Source organism: Gymnoscopelus microlampas, assembly GCF_963454915.1.
Source record: "Gymnoscopelus microlampas genome assembly, chromosome: 21".
Lineage (NCBI taxonomy): Eukaryota > Metazoa > Chordata > Actinopteri > Myctophiformes > Myctophidae > Gymnoscopelus > Gymnoscopelus microlampas.
The window spans coordinates 22,341,762-22,362,798 of NC_139958.1; the positions used below are offsets into that span (position 1 = coordinate 22,341,762).

Consider the following 21,037-nt stretch of genomic DNA (forward strand, 5'->3'; position numbering starts at 1 on the left):
GCATTGCGGTTTGGTGTAGAGGGGGAAAAGGAGGGGACCCCTAGGGGACCAATTATTTTAGAAATATTTTTGAAAATCTTTGAAAACGTGTGCCTGTAATGAATATGGACGCCAGGGTTGTAGTGGATAATTAGAACAAATGGAGCATCACATCATGCCTTTGTTGTATGAATGTCACACACGTGCCAGTCAACTAATGGAGCGGTGCAAAAATATGTGCTCAATCCAGTTCCAGTTTTAGCATGCAATACCAAAAGGTGTTCTGACATCATCTCAGAAGGGCTCAGTGAGCAGATTTACTTGGAGCTAACTATAACTGTTACTTAACTGAGTATACAATATTCGATATCCATTATTATTTTGTGTGTGTGTGTTCATACTGTACCTTGGGGGCTGCATCTTTGGAGACACTGGAAGCTCTGTGAAGACAGAGGGAGAATTATAAAAAATATTGCATGCTTCCAATACACCATATCACAATGCATACAGTAGTTCCGGACAAGCATTTTGATTGGTCGAAATAGGCTTTCCAGCCATGTTCAAATCATGATAAAACTTCAAATGAAATAGTTTTCATGACTGCAAATATGACTCCAGCATTGATACAAACAGAAATATCAACATATCTCCACCGTAACAGAGATGTTAATCCGTCTAGCTAACCTTACATTGCTTACCGGTTTTACGCTGGATATGTTATTGGAATGTGTAAGTAGTAGGCAGTAACATTAATATCTATTTATACATTTGTGAAACAAAACAAAAAAAGTATGATACATATATATGACGCCAGAATGAAAGTGGTTAAAATATATTTTTTTGGGGGGGAATAGAATTTGCCTCTGTATTGGGAAATGAGAGCGCACAAAGTACTGATATAAATACTTTTTGTATAATTTCCCTCACATCAGATCAATAAAGGTCTATGTATTCTGTGTGTCTGTTGTATATTGCTATAAAAAAATATGTGGTTGTCAAAAAATCCCAAGGCACACCAGTGTAGACCTCGGCACACGTTTTGAGAAGCATGTGCCCTAGGGCCTCGTCTTACTTCTCCCCTTAAGTCCTTTTAGCATACAGTGAAACTAAATGGGCCTTGCAGGTATAACGGGGAGCTGCTGTGCGGTATATAAGACACCATTAGTCATGCCTCGCTGGACGGACTGACAGCATATTGCACTACCTGGACAAACATCTGAGAGAGACAGGCAGGCAGTCTGGGAGTGGGGGCAGAGAGACAGGAGACAGAGGGGAGATGGGGGTGGGGGTGTAGTGCTGCAGGTGTGGAAAGCCAAAGCAAAGCATAAAAAAAGAACATTCATACAGTGTACTGCCGAGCTGCCATTGCAAGAACCCACGACTAAACTCTGGCTCTAACAGATTATCTGTATGTATCTGGCGAGAGCTCAATGCCACAGAGTCAGCCAGGCATACAGTATGGTGGTAGACACATGTGGGAAAACAGATTATGCTCTATTACTCTGGTATGTTTCCCTAATGTCGGCTCAATTTACACTGGATCCTAATTCCTCTCAATCATCCACTCACTCTCTCTTAGATTTCAAAGAGATGTCAGTGAGCTCTGGAATATCAATATTCTTGCCTCTCCTGAGATCAAATTTTGTAATGTTGACTTGTAAAATGAGCATAAAGCCTCTTTCCACGACAATCGGCCAGAATGCAGGCAGGCAACACTAGCTACCGGCCCGGGTGCTGCTTGTTCAGTTTACATCCATATGAGGAAAAATAATATACAGCCTTTGGGGGAAACAATCATTTTTTATTTCAAGGAAAACGGTCCTACTGTATCTCTTGAGGCAAGGTTAATGTTTTTATATCCCTGGTCATGGTTTCAAAGGTTTTCAAATTGAGAAATTGAGAAAGGGAAAGGGAAAGGGAAAATAATACAATCTACAAGGCATAGCTAAATGACTATAGCATACATATGGATAAATTGTTTTGAATCCAAGCAAGGAAAAACGCAAAGTCAACACTTCAGATACAGTAGGCTGACTTTTACTATTCATCAAATGAGCAAAACTTCAATTCATGTTAAGATATAAATTAATAAATGACTGAGATAAAGTTAATGTTGCCTTCACACTGTTGATTAGTCATGCCAAGAACCAGAGATAAATGAATAAATAAAATAAACACATTACGAATAATACCAGTACAGTACTGCAATACAATTGACAAACAACACAGATTCCTATTTATCCAATCTTCCTTCCTAGCTTTTTTCTATCTTCTGTGTGTGTGTGTGTGTGTGTGTGTGTGTGTGTGTGTGTGTGTGTGTGTGTGTGTGTGTGTGTGTGTGTGTGTGTGTGTGTGTGTGTGTGTGTGTGTGCGACTGTGCGTGCATACGCATGTTAGTGTATCTATATACAGTACTACGGTATGTACAGTATGTGTATGTATGAATGCATGTTGTTTGTGCATGTATGTTTATGTGTGTGTGTGTGTGTGTGTGTGTGTGTGTGTGTGTGTGTGTGTGTGTGTGTGTGTGTGTGTGTGTGTGTGTGTGTGTGTGTGTGTGTGTGTGTGCGCATGCATACGTATGTGTGTTCTTTGATTGATCACAGAGGATTTAGACTATGCTTTCATCCTCTCAGGAGAGTGTGTGTGTGTGTGTGTGTGTGTGTGTGTGTGTGTGTGTGTGTGTGTGTGTGTGTGTGTGTGTGTGTGTGTGTGTGTGTGTGTAAACTGGTGTGTAATAGTGTGTAAAACCTCAGATTTATACTCATGATCAAAACAGATGTTACAGTTTTATCACCTCCATGAGAGGGAGGTGGTGTTTGTCTGTCCCCAGATGCATCCCTGTGTGACAGAGAGCAGCCCACTAACCCCTCCACCCAAAACACTGCATCTTCCTCTCTTATGCAGGTCACCCTCAATCAGTCCACCAATCTGTGAGTCAGTCAGTCAGTCAGTCAGTCAGTCAGGCTCTCTTTCTCTCTCTCTCTAGGGGGTGAACCGTCTAGAAGAGGGTCTGTCTTTCTGCGGCTCGTCTTGTACAGTACATCACTGGACTGATCCACACAACCTTTCTTGTGCACCTTGCCAGTAATCAAGGAAGAATATCCCAGAAAAATATTCAAGATTTTTAAGCCGCAACAATGCCTTCAAATATAGTTTAACGTGGTCTCCATGTTTGAGACACTCTTGAGTTAAATTGCTACGCAGATTCTACTGTGTAGCATCAGGCAAAAAAAACACATTTCCTATCAAGGGAACAGTGCAGCTCTGCATAAACAACCGTATCCTCTTCGGCTATGACAGGCGACAAAGCATCAATTATTTTTCTTCTTTTTTTTATAGAAAGAACCCAGTGACTCAACAAGATTGTTCCTGGTCTGGGGCAAGAAGTACTAAACAAGGAGAGGTCACACAGAACCTGTTCTATGCACTGGGAGGCAAATTGGAGCTGGATGTTTGATGGAATGCATTGAAGTCAATGAGAGCCAAGTGGACAAGCTTGTATCCTACTATAATTCTAGTAACCTCACGGTGGTGGTGGTGGTAGTGGTGTCTTGGTTTGGGGGACTCTTGATCAAACTGCGCATGCGTCGTTGCCAGGTTTCGCGAGAGAAACAAGCAGCAAGGTCTATGAAAACGAGGCCAAACCAAACGAACCCTATACCACCAACATTGGCCCTACAGCGCTTACAGTACGCCGACATGGCAACACCGAGACCCCGCCCACTCTCAGCACAATTCTTTCTGTGGACAGTAAACACACCAGACGGACCCGCGGCGGGCGAGTAACATGCCTACGCCATTCTCCGTGCTGATATATATATATATATATATATATATACGCCCGTGGGGAGGGGTGACGCAACGCGACCCGCGGGGGGGGAGGAGGTGGGAAGCCACGACGGGGAGGAGGGGGGGAAGCCACGACGGGGAGGAGGGGGGTGGGGGGGGCGCCACGACGGGACGCGCGCGGGGGAGAAACCGCGCGACAGGATGTGCATTAACCCCAACTTTGCAACTACTTTCACCTGCGCCTTTCACCGGGTATGGTCTAGTATGTATAAATACGATATTTGAGTTATTGTGATCTTTGTCAAATAATTGGTTCAGGAGATATATCACACACTTTCTAAACTCTTGTTTTTTTTCATGTGCACACTCCAGTATGTACTTTTATTGAGGTATCTAAAGAGCACAGTACATTTCCTGAACAGATTATTTTGACTAAAGTTGCAATAATAAAAAAAGTATTGTGTATTCATACGCTTGGCCAGCTGGCCCTCATTAATGACAATTAATGAATTCCATCAAACTTCCGGCTTCAGGGGGCAGGGCCCAGGGGTGGGTGGTTGAGGGTGAGTGGGTGGGAAGGTTTGTCTTGGTGTATAGTGGTTGTTCTTTATCTCTCTTATGTTTTGTTCTGTTTTGTGGTCATGTACGTCTTGTATTTTAAAACGAAAAAAGCGAATATATATATATATTTTTTTAAACAAAAAACTTGGCTTCAGTTTGCCTCCCAGTGCTTAGAACTTGTTAGAACTTGCTTAGAACGTGACAGTGACCTCACTTCTTCAACATACTCCTTGGACTTGGGCAAGTCCTCTGGCATCCTCCCTCCCCTTTGCCATATTAGGAAGAACAGCCAGCTATCTCACGCTTTTCCTTTGTGGCTTACTGGCTGAGCAACTACACGCTCAAATACTCTGTGTTAATTGATCCATTTATAAATGAGAGTGTACTAAATGTAGTCTCTCAGAGTTAAATGAATACTGAGGATTTTACTGTACAACAGCCTTACACTTAGTGATCATGGAGCCCCACCCTGGCTGCTACCAGATGCTGATGTCATTTTAAAAACGTGCCCACGCTTGTGGGTAATCTTTCCCATTTACAGTACATCATGGCACGTGTAACCTTATTTTCCAGTGTACATGTACTTTAATGGCGTTATTATGGAACTTACATGAAGAAAAAGACAACATGCTCTATGGCCTAGGAAAACAGCGAAAGGACAGGCTACGGGATCAAACTGGCAGTTTCCATTAAAAACAAGAGCCAGTCTATAATAAGCCACAGTATATCTGCCATCAGCGGGCCAGAGGGGGCAGCTGGGTGGGATCGTGACTCTGTCTGTCTGTTCTCAGAGCAAACTGAACAAACAGTGAAGTGAGTCAGGGTGGTCCTCTGTGAACATCTGCTCTGCTCTGCTCAGCCCCCATCACTGCTATCCTGTCCTCTTTCAAGCCAGCCAGGCCTCCTGCTGATCAGCTCTGACACCCAACGCTACGTGCTGTATGTGTGTACTGTATATGCGCGTGTGTGTTTGTGTGTGCGTACTGTATAAGAGCGGGCGTGCGCATGTGCATGCGTGCGTGCGTGTGTGTGCACTATGCAGGCGTGAGTATGTGTGTCAATGTACTGTATTAGCCAACTCATGTCCTGCGTACATGCGTGTGTGGGTACTAGAAAAAAAAAGAAAAGAAAAAAAAGAAAAAAATATTTTCTTTAAGTCTTGTCAACCTCTATGCAGTGAGCGAGTCTCCTTCTGTCAGGCGGTGTGCAAAAATAGCAAAAATAGCCGATCTACAAGCTCACAAGCTTGTAGATTGGCTATTTATTTTCACTATTTTTCAAAAACATAATCATAAACGTTTGAACTAATTGTGATAGTGAGTGAAGTCATATCTCCCAGCCTTAAAGTGTGTGCGCTGTGCAGGCAAGTGTATGTGTGTGTGTCTGTCTTAGCCAACTCACGTGCTGCGTACATGCTTGTACTGAGATAGACAGCTGTGGGTGGGGCAGGAGATTGAGAGGTATACAGTGCATGAAATGGGCCCGCATATCTCTACACACTATCATCTGATAGTTAAGCTACAAATCAGTAGCTGCTCCGTCCCCACCCCAATGATGACACACAGCCTCCTAGGTAGGATAGGTACCACATTTGCTATACTCAGAACCAGTAAAGACTTCTTTATACTGTAAATTCTCTATTGATTCTTCAACTTAGTTTAGGTACCTCAAATGGTTCTAAATTCTATAGCACCAATTGACAAAGGTGCTATTTAGCACCTTTACGATAGGTGCTGTATAGCAGCCAATAAAAAGAACCACTTTTAGTGCTATTTAGCACTATTTGTGTTTAGAGTTAATAGTTGTATCTCCATCAACATCATTTATTAGTCAGTCCATTAGTTGTGCAAGAGGCTTGATTGGAGCCAGGCGCTCAAAAGGATTGATTACCATGGAAACCAGAGGCACAAGCTGCTTAAATGTTTATGTTTCTACGTTGTCTCAATTAATGTAACCTTTTGTACAAAACAGGCACCTAATAAGGAGCATTCCTAAAAACTGACAGCCACAGACCCTGCATGGGGATGTTGGGAGTAGCATAAATGGGCATACAGCACAACACAACAGTAATTAATTAAATTATATGTAATCTAATATAGAAGTTAGGAACTATTGAATTATAGAGATCAGAAGATGTTTTTCCATATAATCTTCATCACAATATTTTCCTTTTTAGGCTTTGGGTAAAAAAGGAAGCAATGATTCACATGGATATGGCAGGCACCTAAGAAATATGAGGCACGTTATGACATTTTGGCAGCTCATCCACAGAACCCATAATGACAGGCTTTTCAGACACAGGCTGTTTATTTCTCTGTCATATCTGGTGGTCTAAATGTTTCATTTATATGAAAATAGCCGATCTACAAGCTCACAACACGTCGCACCACAATGCATTGTGAACTTGTAGATCGGCTATTATTGGCACACAACACTAGCTAGTATATAAATCAGGCTTTCAGGCACATACAGTAGAGAACTCTTTGAGCGTGTGTCGGGTACAGATCCACTCCCAGGGACACTGCTCAGACCAAGGACACACCTCAGTGACCTCCATCTAATCCAATCAGGATGCCTTGCTTAATTAGATTACAGATGCTGATATAATAATATTATGGCAAAAGTTAATAATGCTAAAACAGTGACAAGCAAGTCCCAGTGTTTCACTCTATTTGCAGACCCAGTTCCATAAAACTGTTACTGCTAATAAATGTAGCCGTAGCTGAGGAATCGTAAGGTTGCCAGTTCGACCCTCGGCTCGCCCAGTCTACGTGTCGAAGTGTCTCTGAGCAAGACCCTTAACCCCTATAACAGCTCCCCATGCACACTCAACTGAGCCATGTGAGCAGCCTTCAGCTGGGTGAACGCATAAAAGTAATTTCCCCTCTCCCGGGGACAAGTAAATAGTCCTTTTCCCTGACACAATATCCCCTACCACTATTGTATTGCAAAGAGCAGGATGTAAATAAAAGGTAGGATTAGCTTAATTGCAAGAGTTTTCTGACAATTGGTGGTCCATAAAATAACCTGCAGAGAGTGGTATTCATCAGTTGAAGAGAAAAGGAGAGAGAGATGCACGCACACACGAATATGTGCTCTCTCTCTCTCCATCACACACGCAGTTCCAGTATGAGGAGGCTGACTGGAGGAAAAGGCCTGAAGGCAACGCAGACAGACGCATTTCCACCCTGGCTGTCTGCATCTGAGAGCCAAGAGCAACAGTCTGGCACATGGCAACTGACTGAGTGATCAAGAGGCTGCTAACAGAAGCCCCTGCTCTCTCTCCCACACACACACACACACACACACACACACACACACACACACACACACACACACACACACACACACACACACACACACACACACACACACACACACACACACACACACACACACACACACACACACACACACACACACACAGTTGATACCACAATTACCAATGTATCTAAAAAATGACATTTCTAACACTACTCTTTCAACAGTTGGCTCATTTCAATAATATTTAAGTAACGTTTTATCAGATGGCTTTCTAGTGCTGTCTGTATTATATCACCATATAAGTATTATGTATTGTAGAACAGTAAGCAGTTGTTAAAATAAATGCGGTTCAAGACGATCACTCATGTACCCCCTGATTTGAATTTAATACTTTCGCAAAAGTGTGTTTGTTATCTAAACAACATGCATGCCAGGGGAAGTGTGGATATTAAGCTCTCCGTCCTCACAGGACTTGGCATATCGCTACAAGAAAACCATGCTGCGATTACACGCAGAGAGATGGATTACATGGATGTGGAAAACAGCTTTTTCCTGCTAAGACAATCTACAGTTAACCAGGCAGCCTAGTGACAAAACTCACAGCTTGTGCCCGGGGCACAATCTCTCCATGTTTTAGCTCTTACCCCCACTGCAAAATCAGGAGAGATATTTCATTCTGTGTACAAATGGACCTGCACGCTTTAACACTCCAGATGTCACAGTGTCCTGCTCCCTAAAGCCTTGTTTAGACTGTACTTAGCTGCATGCCAGTGTCGCACAACGAATCTGCAACTACAAGCTCACAATACACCGCGTTGCAGCATGTTATGAGCTTGTAGATGAGCTATTTTCGATGCACAACAGCACGCTGGGAATTTAATACACTGGCTTATCAATCAACACAAACGGTGACATTTCACTGCGAGGGAAGGGAGACAACAGGGAATTGGGAACTTTGACCATATGGGAAAAGGTTTGGGGAGGGGTAGATCATACACAGTAAAATCCTCAGTGTTAATTCAACTCTGAGAGTATACAAATGTAACCAACACTCTCAGAGTTACAAACAGATAACTATCACTGAGGATTTCACTGTGTAGCTGCAGAAAGACATTGTAAAACTGATACCAGTTGGGTGAAGGGAGACAGAGCTTTAAACCTGTAATAGTGGTAACTATGGAGAAGACGTGAGTGCTATTTAGGGAAGGCTTGTAAATATATATCTGGGCGGCCTGTTGCTATTGTCAGTCTCCTGGAGACGTGGCTTACACAATGCATGCACGTGTGTGTGTGTGTGTGTGTGTGTGTGTGTGTGTGTGTGTGTGTGTGTGTGTGTGTGTGTGTGTGTGTGTGTGTGTGTGTGTGTGTGTGTGTGTGTGTGTGTGTGTGTGTGTGTGTGTGTGTGTCTGTATATCTGTGCGTGCCTGTGTTTCACCATTTCAGCACACACACACACACACATGCATCACATGCATCACAGGTCTATAAGGACTGAGGGCATTCATTCATAGTCGGAAACACAAGACATGCCTCGTGCTGTACACACTGCAAAATCCTGAGGGTTAATTCAAATCTCAGAGTTACAAATTAATAAATCAATTAAGAGTTTTAATAAATACTGTGTGTGTTTGCGTGGTCACTTCAAGTAACTGAAATCCCTGTTACATACTTGGATTTTTATAGCCTTTTTTATAAGCTTGCTTGGTTGTCATCCCAGGAACTTTGCTTTCTCACCCAAGATGCACTCAACACTGTTATGGTTCCATAATGCAACAACTAAACAGGAATTCATTACAGCAGATGTTTCATAATGTCTCTCCCAGACAATACAGCATCATCTATTCCCTGTGAATGACGCCAGGCCAAGAAGTCATAAACCCAGAGGACAGGATAATTCATACCATACTAAATCTCTCTCTCTCTCTCTCCTCTATCTGTCCTCCTCCAGTCCCTACAGTGTGTCGCCTCTCCTTGGACAAGATATTAACTATAAGATCATTGGAATAAGCCTTATCTGTAATTTGCCAAATTCAGAAAGACAAATTCCAACTTCTCAGGGACTACCACATACGTTTTGATATATCTTTGTATGGTCAAGACACAGGCCCCAGGTGCCCAGTGATTCAACATCCTGCATTGTTCCTCCTGATCGCCTAATAATAATAGATACTTATTCCAGACTGAATACAATTTCTATGACGTTAAAGGTAAAATTTTCAACATACAGTAAATCCCATTGTTCTGGTGGGAACATATTGTGGTAAAAAAATACCCTACATCTTCTGGGTATTTCTCGACAAAAAAAGTTTTACTTTGCGAAACGATGTCAAATGTGGTTTCACGTTAACGGGTGAAATAGGGTATTCTTTTTTACAAAAATGTATTGATCTCCCCACAACATCAGAACAATTAGCGAAGTTTCCCTTGGAATCAAATCATTTGGTCATATAGTTTGACATTGGGTCATTTCTTACTGCTCATGCACATATTTTGGTTGATATTTGGTTGGGGGGGGGGGGGGCAATGATAGACCCTGGGGGACCCCAGTCAACAATCATATGGGATTTAAGTGGTTAATGGCCACTGGAGTCAAAGAGAATGACATACAAGTCAAGCAGTGCCCCTCAAGAATGACTAGATGACTAGATTCACTTGATATTGCATCTGGTATGGGATCACATGCAGCGAGTGGAGTGCAGACATAAACACGAGTGAATCGGTTATCATTTGAGCGTGGATCCAAGCCAGTGGACCTAACAACCACCACCCTTTTTCTCTGTTCCCCTCCACACCACCACATCTGGTCCAGGAAGCCAGTAGGGAACTTCTCTGGGTTGCATTAGGATGGTGACCTCTGCTTCACCCCTGTGTGCTACACAGTAAACTCCTCAGTGTTAATTGATCCACTTGGGCTTCACCCCATTCGCTCTACAAAGCAAAATCCTCAGTGCTAATTCATACGTTTTGTAACTCCGAGCATGTAACCAAAAGGGTCCATTTGGTTACATTGCGTACACGCTGAGTTAAATTATGACTGAGGATTTTGCTGTGTATACAGTTTGAGTTTCGCTGGGTGAACAGTGGCCATCTGTGTGTGCAGCTCTGCAGCTTCAGAGCTGCCTGGTAGCTCGAAAATATGCAGCTGACTGACCTTTATGTAAACAACTGCCTTCTGCCATACTATACTATGTAGGAGGTCACCCCGGGGGGTGACATGTGGTATGTCAATGTGGGCTTAGCGGGCGTCTCGCATATTGAAGAAAGTCTACATCATAAATTTGGCTCTGTGTGTTTTCCGGTTTTTGGTCAACTTAGAGAGGGAAAGAAGAAGATGTGTGGGTTTTCCTATTTTCCCATGTTGTCATTCTTGAATCTTAGCTGTATCTCTCTACTCTCATCTGTATCTTCCCTGTATTTCATGCTGACTGTGGTGCTGCTATCAAAAGTGAATTTCCCTTGCGGGATCGATGTCATGTCTGTCTATTTGTCTCTATGTATCTCTGCGTCCGTCCTGTCTACCGTATGTCTGTCCATTTGTCTATCTATCCGTCCATCCGTCGGTCCATCCATCTGTCTGTCCTTCTGTCAAACGTGACACTGTTGTACGACAAAGTATGAACCAGGCTTTACAAAAGGAAGGAAGAAAGCACTGGGGCTTTTTGAAAACATTCTGAAATAATGTCACGTGTCATTTCCACTTTGTGTCTCTCAAGGAACTCAACTCTGTGTTGTCTCTCTGGGTTTTGGGTTGATGGGAGAGGGAGACCAAGGAAAAAGGCCATTCTGACAAGCCTGGGATCAGAGTGGGATTAGAACTGACAGAGAAACACAAGGGTTACATGTTGAACCGCTTCAAGAGCTTCAAAAACGTTGCTGTAATCACAGACTACACCTTGAAGCTTTAGAGTTTCCAGCCCAACACGCACACGCACACACGCACATAAATGTTCTCATTCTTTCTTACGCTGAGTGAGCTGGAATGATCAGTAGATGCAGCAAAATCCGTAGTTATCCATAGTTCCATAATCCATAGTTATTTTCATTCAGACAGTGTACAAGTGTAACCAAATGGACCTTAAAGGTCCATTTGTTAACCACTTTACCACTTACACCCTACCTAGACTCCACCTCTCTCCTTGTATACCTTCTTGTCACCTTTTTTCAATAAATGTTTGACCACAAAGAATTTTATTTGGATTTAGCATGTTTCAACAGATGCTAGATTTGATTTGGTTTACCTGGTATCCTACAGTAGTTTCTTTGTCGTTCTTTCTGCACTCTACTTATGTGACTACTTACCTTGTTAGTGTTTAATGCTTACTCTGCTTACTCTTATCTCGCTTTTGTAAGTCGCTCTGGATAAGAGTGATTTAAGATAATTGAAATTGTACATTTAAAATCTAGATCTACAAGCTCTGATGGGGACATGCTTGCAGATCTTCTATGTTCTGCTATTTCGGGCTGCTACTTTTGTAGAATATCTGCGTATTGTGACGCTAGGGTTCATGTGGTTAAATTAAGACTGAGGATTTCACTGTGTGCATGGTTGTTTCTTGGAGTGAGCTGTCCTGGGCTGTTTTATCTCTGAGGTTTTGGAACCAGGTGCAGTCAGCCACAACCTTGGAGGCGTGGTGTTTGACTGCACTGTGTTGCATATTTCAATGACAATAAATAAACATCAATTATCATACTTTCCTCAGGCAGCTCCCCGCAACCTCCTGGCAAAACTCAATGTTCAGTACTAAGGGAAAAATGTCCCATAATATTAGAGCAGAAAATAACCAGCTGACATGTTGATTTTGGGAAGAAAATCTGCTGTAGCCTACCGCTTGTTATAATATCTACTAATATTTACGCCTCTCTCTCTTTCTCTCTCTCTCTCTTCCTACATATATACACATAAAATGAATATAGACTAATCACTGATAGGGACACAATGAAACTGAGAGAGGACAACTCACACACAAATAGTATGAATGGCTTTGAATGGTATGAGTGGGTTGAGAGAGGAACTTAGACCATTTCAAATCCTCTGAGGAGCACATTATGACTGGCTGACTGCTACATACTACAGTACATGTGGAACTGAGCTTTCCATCACTCTAACAGTAAATGGAATCACTCTTTTATGAAGCTTCACTCACTCCAGAGACAGGACAACATTGTGAGCCAAGATGTTCTCACACGCCCAGTTCTCGACGGATAGATCGGTCTGGCCGATATATACAGTATTATTTGACTTTTGTGATGATGTCAGTATCAGCAATTACTGTATGTAGCGGAAGTGTCCTAATTTTAACCACTTTAAACCTCATGTGCAATATATATATATGGTTCATAGGTATGGTATATAGGTTCAGTTTTTAGTGTATTTTATATGTACTTGATTGCTAATTCATTGTATAATTAAAGTTGAATGTTCTTTTTGTACGTATATGCAAGGGATAATGCATGGGGAGGTAGTCATTATTGAAATTTAAAGCCCTTCAGGGCGATTAACCACCTCGGCGAAGCCGAGGTGGTTAATCGCCCTGAAGGGCTTTAAATTTCAATAATGACTACCTCCCCATGCATTATCCCGCTTATTACACGGCTACTTAATAAATACATAAATACATTTACCCAAATGTAACAACAAAACGAAGTATTTCCTTGCTTACGGCAATGAAAGTATTCCATAAGTATTGGGCTGGGCGGACAAGTTCGCCTCGCAAAAACAAATGACGAAATGGAAAAAAACTCGCCCCAAAACACACTCGCCCCCCATTCTATTTACTGCCGATTTGCCTGTAATACCGCCGGATTTGCCCCGGGGCGACTATGTTTTGGGGCGAGCGTTTTGGTATTCCCCCGTTGTTGCGCCACGATAAACAAGGAAGTGTAGTGGATCAAATAGAATGACTTTTCGGTTATTGCATCGTCTATTTCTCACTTCAAATGTTTTCAAAAACATTCTTGAGAGCAACGTTTAGTTGTAAATGACATTGGTTGTTTGTTTACATGGCTGTCATGTTGGATAAAGCATAAAATCAAGCAGCGCAGGTTGATATGAGCAGGTGTTCTGAGTCTCTGATTAGACAGCGGTCCGTTATTGAGCTCATCGGTCATTATCCAGAAATAATGACCGATGACTGACCAATCAGAATCGAGCATTCAACCAAGCCGTGTAATAATGAAGTTTAATATACAGTGTATATATACTTATGTTCAAATATTGAAAAGGCATTTGTGTTTTTATTTATTTTATTTTGCGCATAAGTTAAAGGTTCTCCAAAAGAAACTTTTATCAATTCTACGTTTTGCAAATCAATTAGAAACTGTTGCACTATTTGACAAAATATCGGTCAAAACATCAGCAATCGGTGGACTTGGTGGACTCTACCAATTACCGTACCTTTTAGTCTGCTCATCAAAACAGCTATGGGGCGAGTTCACATGCTAGCTTGTTCACTGAGTGTTCTATGTTAGCGTGTGCTGTTGCATTTATACATGTGTGGGGAAGAGTCTAAGCAGCGCAGTGTGGCTGACCAGGAACCACAAAAGGCTAGTTCTAGCCGACTGAGCCTGATGGAATATAAAAGTTTGTGGTCTTTCTGCACGCTGAGATTTCCTCACAACGCAGGCTACAATTCAAAATACTTTCAACTCTTGCTCCGCGAGGCATGCTATTCCTATGAGCATGCAGACATGAGTTAAACATCTCTTGGTGGCTAGGATTTTGGCAGAAATGAAGACAGGCTGTTTTCTCCCTCATTCGCAGGACGAATAACTGTTCTTACCTCATTGAAACACTATCATCTCATCAGATCTGTTATGATCTATGGCGCAACAACAGGATAAAGGGAGCACTTTCAAATCCATAGTGCCTTTCCGGTCTGAGTGAAAACATGTTTTCCTTCACCCGGGCACTCTACAATAACTTCAACAGATCAACACCAGTGACCCCGAATTACTTTCCTGTCAGGGGAATAAAACATGACAGTGTGACATCATGTGACCAAACTGGAGTCACATTAGTCAACCCCTAAGGCGCTCTTGGAATGTTATCATGACACTTAGACTTATCAGTCAGCATCAAAGTCATAAATCATGTCCATACATAGAGAGAGACAGATGGAGCTCCTTCCTGCTGAAGGACAGTTGAAGCATTGTACTTACAATCTTGAAAGTTAACATAAAAGTCAGTAATAATAAAGTAAATATTGACTCAGGTGGTATTATTAATACTGATTTTTTATCTAATAATCCATTTTTTATTTCTGCTTTGTTGAATAAGGAATATTTAAGCAGAGCAGGGTCCCCCAGGGCTCTCTAGACTTTGTCCGTTCCTTTTTTCCCCTCTACACCAAATCTCTTCACCCCAAAATAGCTGATCTACAAGCTCACAACGCATTGCATTGCGCTGTGACGTCTTGTGACGTGATGTTAAATTCATTATTGTCTAATTGAAACATGGTCTAGAAACAGCTTCTTGACAATCTAATTACTATTGGTCTATATCGTGGCTTTATTAATCTTAACCCAAATTCTACTGCCTGTTGTCCATGGAAATTTCCTTGAAGAAAATACTGCCAGGAATCAAATGTGGTGAGATGGTTGGATGGAATCAAAGCATTATTTTCACATTGCAGAATGACGAGAAGTACACATTTTGGTAATGGAGAAGCATGTTGTGCCCAGACACTTTAGGAAAACAATATCCTACAGTATAAGAATGCAGTCTGTTTGGGTGACCAAGTAACATGAAACGGCATCAAACACAAATGACTCAAACTTGAGGTTTCATTTGCTTTGCAATGCGACATTATGCGTCCAAATTGTACATTTGTGGGCTGCCTACAGGTAAACAGGTTCCAAAATACTGCCTGAGCACTCCTCTGAACATTGAAAACTTTCCACATGATCTAACGATTCTGTTTCTTTCCTTGGGAGAATGTTACATTTTAAAATTGGATTAATTAGTTGCAGTATGATATAGGGATGCAAGTATTATAGATTTGAATGGTACGATTATAGTCTGAGAAAAAAAACATGGTTACAGTTTCACGTTTATTACGCATACATTTATTCCACTGACTAGAGTCACTAGACTATGGATTTAGATGATGAAATCGCATGTGCATTCATAAATCTGAGGTTTTAATGTATTTTCCTCACTTAATATTGTGTTGGCCTCTTCTTTCTTTTTCACAGTTGCAGCCTTTCAAAACGCAAATAATACAGTAGCCAAATACATACAAAATAATAAAATAAATACATATATAAATAAATAAATGTAATGAATTTAAACAATATATACGTATGGAGAATGGATATCTAGTTAGAGGTTATAGTTGTAGTTTATATGCATAGTGTCTCACGTAGTCTGAATGTTTGATGTTTCATTGTGCTTTCATTACACTTGCTAGATTACATACAGCTGTGAGAAGGGGCTATTTTAGGGCTATTTCCCCACTATTAAAGTAGAAAGGCTCCTTCATCTTGCGATGTGGTGATGGCATGAAAAGACATGGCGAACTAAAGCACTGTGCTTTTCCGTCAACAGGTTTAGCGGCGTGGGAAGCGTTAGGTGTTCCCCTCCATCTGTCATGTGTGACACTTGAGCTTCAGGTCGCTCTTTTAAGCTTAGCTAAAGAAAATAGAGATGGATCTTTTCTATAAACAAAAAGCACCATCATACAATGCTTGGTGAATTCCCCACTCCAGAATGAAATACCCTTTGAGGAACGCGTTGAGAGATGAGGTAAGGAGTGTGTCGCTTGATAACTGGTAGATAAATTATTTTTTTCTTCTTATTTTTTTGCGGAATGGGTTCCCAGATTGGTTAGCTGGTTATGTGTGCATCTGTAATGGCAATGACTCTGTACCTTTTCAATTTCAAGGATCCCCAGTTTGATAAGCATTAGGCCACGGACCCCCATTTGATATATTTTTTCAGGGACTCCAATCTACAACTGTCCATTTGATTCCATTAGTACACTCTGATTTCCAAACATGTAAATGTCCATTTGGAGTGCATGGTTCCTAACTATCAATCATTTAGCCAGGGAATCCCCTCAAGGACCCCTGGGGATCCCAGATCCCACATTGAAAGCCAGTGGGTTAGGAAGCATCTTTATGCATCACTGACGGTCACAGGCCTTGAAATCTGCCAAGTGAAGTCTCTCTGTGATGGGATGAAATAATATAAGCATAACCGATCCCTCGGTTCTATTTTTAGTCTCTTTGATTTTAAACTTGTATGACTGCACAGAGGTCTTTAAAGCCGCAATCCGTAAGATTTATGTCCTTCCCGGGATTCAAAAGCAGGTCTTTTATTCACGCGAAAAAGTTCCGGATTGCGTCTTTGAGAGCTTTTCGTCACAGAAGTTCAGTTAAAGCCAGTCGATGCTGAATGTTATACAGTATATGGACCACATCAATCCTCCATCTGGACCAATATACATGTAGCTGTAATATTCACAGTGGGTTGCTGTAGTAATACGTGTAATCAGGCTCAAGTAGCACTTAGGGACCCCAAAATACTGAGGTCTTCCGTCTTGCTTCAATACACAGCAAAAGCCTCAGTGGTAGTTTAACTCTGATGGTGCAAAGATGCACCCATACTATGTAATTTCTTTGCAGTCTCAGGGATAAACTACCACTGAGGATTTTAGTGTGTGTATCAAGCACAGTAGTTGCGGAAATCGGGCCAGGACCTGATGGTTTCCACAGATTCAACTCTGTGGTGAGGGTGATGGCTGATTTAAAGCGGCACTATGTAACTTTTTTTAAATGAATAAAATGTAATTTTGTATGGTAGAGTATGTTAATACAATAAAACAATATAATATAACTACAATTGGGGTGGTTGTGTTTTGTCTCCCTGCTCTTCTATTGAGACATTTAAGATCGTGTCAAAGGTCATGACTCACCAAGACACAGGTCCTGACACAAATTTTGATCTGATGATGGGCCCTATTAGCTCAATTGTAAAAATTCTCGGCACTTGCGCAGGAAACCGGGTTAAAATCCGGGGTAGAACAGGAAAAAGCTTAAGGCAGTCACACTCTGGACTGAATCCAAACCAATTTGACGATAAGCTGGGTGTAACTGCACACCTAATTAATGCACACAGGATATATCAGTCATCCCACACTCAAGAGAGAGCCTCTGTCATGACAGCATGATCATCTGCTCTGGCTTGTAACATCTTGCCACTCTAGTCTCTACAGTAAATGTGTTTGAACTAGGACCACAACTATCAATTATCTTCTTTATTTTGATTTTTTTATCCCATGATTTTTGTAACCCATTTTTTCACCCAATGCCAATTGCCTAAGCTTGTAATCCTGGGCGCCACTCTCCCTCTGCTTTCTTCAATGCATGAGGAGTTAGCAGGTTGCTTCTTATCACCTGACAGGTAGGACGTAGTGCGTGGAAGGAACACGTTATTCCAACTAGTTCCTTTCCCCTCCATCAGGCGCCCCGACTGACCAGGGCGAGGCAGTATAGAGACCAGGATTACTGCATGTTTTATTTGTGAGGGTACCTACCCTAGGCCCTAGGGGACACAGGGAGAACATGCAAACTCCACTCCTAGGGTATGGGCACTGATTACGCATAGGAGAGAACACACCCCCAGCACCCACAGCGTCCCCGGCGGGAATCGACCCCGGGACCTTCTAGCTGTGAGGCGACAGCACTACCGACTCAATTATCTTCTTAGCGACTATTCTATTGATCTACTTTTAATTAATCGAATAATCAAGAAGAGCTGTTTTTCTAAATATAAATGTATATATATTTTATATATCAAGAAATCAATTAACCACTTCAGCATTTTATACTTTGTCTTGCAAAAATAGTGAGATAGCCAACAAGCTGAGCTTGTATCTTCACTATTTTTGAATTTATTTTTGACTATAACATGCTCAAAAAAGGAATTGAGTTTGAATCAATTATCTTATTAGATTATCGATTATTTTTCATAATATTAACACTAGGTATACTCTTGGTTGCTTGTTTTTGCAGAAAATGCACTTAAGACTTCTGGTGATTAGTAGTTTCGTTCCCTACCTATGTTGAATGCACTTATTGTAAGTCGCTTTGGATAAAAGCGTCTGCTAAATGACTGTAATGTAATGTAATAATAGATTAAATTGATTAGTTTGATTGACTGTTGCACCCCAAATACAATGCAATGCATTATGAGCTTGTGATCTGATATTTTCACTACTTTTCGCCTATGATGACATATCCTCAAAGTAGGGTTTGATTATTAATTGATTATTTTATAAAAAGGTAGGGTAAGTGATATGTTTTTGTTAAAATAAGTGTTAAAGTCTCCATGTCTCTCCAGCTCTGGATTAGACAGAAAATACATTTTCAGGTCGGGTTACCAATTTTATCCAATTAGGAGAGAGGATACAGATTAAACAAGTGAAATTGGAAGTGATGACACAAAGATGACTCCTGATTGGCTGAAGATTGACCACCCACCTGAAAATGTATTTTAAGAGCTGGAGAGCCGCAGAGACCTCTGCTACTGAACAAACACTCTATAGCAATGATTACTATCACAATATAACGCTTTAAACTTTTAACAAAAAAACTTTTGTTTTAACCAAATTAAATATTGAGAATATGAGGAAATATATAATGGACCCAGTGGTATCACATGTCAGGTCCACAGACAGCCACAGTGTACAATTATAGAGCAAATGACAACATAAACAAATGGCAAAATAAATACTGTGCAAGACAAAACAATTTGCAGCGATGAATCCACCCAGTATAATAACATTCCTTCAGAACCCACAATGCCACAGGGACACGATGACATACTGCAGTTTGACAGTATCATAAAATAATAATTTTCTTATAATTGGAATTCATTGGTTTTAAATAATGAAAGCTCAAAATAAACATTGTACTGATAAACCAAATTTGGAAAGTGATATGCACGTTTTTGCGAACGCGGAAGGAGCTCCGCCCAAGTGGAGCATACTATGAAACTCTGCTCGGCTTGTGTGTCTGTCTGTCTGTGTGCAGTATGTGTGCAGCCGCGCCCCCATGTCACTCACGCTCTCATTGGCTGCCCCCATGTGACTCACGCTCTCATTGCCTGCATGCACTACAGTGTGGCTGAAATTCGCCTGTGCCCCTGGGTGACTAATTACACTCCTCTGAGAAAAATATAGCAGCGACAGTCAAAAATAACACATCTACAAGCATCTACACGAGTTCATCTATTGGGATATCTAAGAATTCCATGTCATTTGTGCATATTTCAGGCCGGATGGCAAGTAATTGCTCATTCCTTTCTATTCTTCTTATTGTTATTTTCGAGCTACGTTCGCTTCCAGCGTTCGCGCGTCTTACTTGTTAAATAGTGTACTGTAACATCTACTGAATAGCATCCACTGAATACACCGTTTATGTTGCATAATATAAATTATAATTTGGCCGGTATATGGATTAACAATACTGTACTGTATACGCACTACCACCAAGACATGTGACTGGAAATACGTCTTTTAGGCTTTCTTTTTAGACTATGTGAATCCAAAATGAGGTAAAAAATCACTTGATGAGATCAAATGCAACTGAGAACACTGCATGTTATGTAGCTGTGTTTGTCCAATAGGCAAGTGAGCATTTGTATGTATGTATCATGAGAGAGACAGACCTTTATTGATCCCTAGGGAAATTCAGCATACTGTAGAGTGTGTGTGCTTGCATACTGTATAAGCATGTGTTGTTGTTACCTTTGCAGAGTGAGGGTGAGCTCATCTGTACAGCCTTTGATCTTATTCTGGGCCTCTAGGTGGTTCATACTGTCCGTGGTGATGCCATCAATAGACAGAACAATGTCTCCAATGCTGACTTTTGCCATGGCTGCCTTGCCTCCATCTGTAAGCTGCAAAGACATTACACACACAAATGAAACCACATTTAACCTCGCATCCCTATTCTGGGCATGCCATTATAGGCAAAATCTTTTTCTTTTTTTTTTTCTTTTTTTGAAAAGAAAAAGAAAAATATAAAATGAAATATTTCCCAAAAATGTCAAAATTGATCAGCTATTTTCACTATTCGTGGTCAAAAATGTTTGTTATCTCTCTAGTGGTGACAAAGAAGCACATTCCGTTCAATCTCTACTTACTGTAGTTAGTGACTCTATCTCAGCATTCTGTGGGATCTGAGATTTACAGTCCCGGCCTATCAGAGCAACAGCACATAATCTTATCAAAGACTGGAAAGAAACTCGGATCACGTTTCACTTTTGCTGTTGATACAAATTTCTCAAACAAAATGTATTCAAGAAATGCTATGATTTTCTGTTTTGTCTCATTTGTGTTTTCTCTGGCATCATTCGGTGACAAACAATAAGCAGTTGTCACATAGTGAAGGAAAATCGTAACCAACAATGATTTATTTCATGTAATAAGCTTGTTTT

General features: G+C 41.2%; 1 protein-coding gene across 6 annotated transcripts in view; it reads right to left on the reverse strand.

Annotated features, from left to right (window-relative positions):
- pdlim5b (PDZ and LIM domain 5b) overlaps positions 1–21,037 on the reverse strand; it is a 79,736-nt gene that overhangs the window by 25,636 nt on the left and 33,063 nt on the right. For all 6 annotated transcript variants that reach the window (XM_084047756.1, XM_084047755.1, XM_084047754.1 and 3 more), the window contains exons 3-4: positions 20,346–20,497; positions 386–419 (exon numbers count right to left, since the gene is read on the reverse strand). In XM_084047756.1, coding sequence (XP_083903882.1) covers positions 386–419; positions 20,346–20,497 — 186 coding nt within the window. The remainder of the gene's footprint in view (positions 1–385; positions 420–20,345; positions 20,498–21,037) is intronic.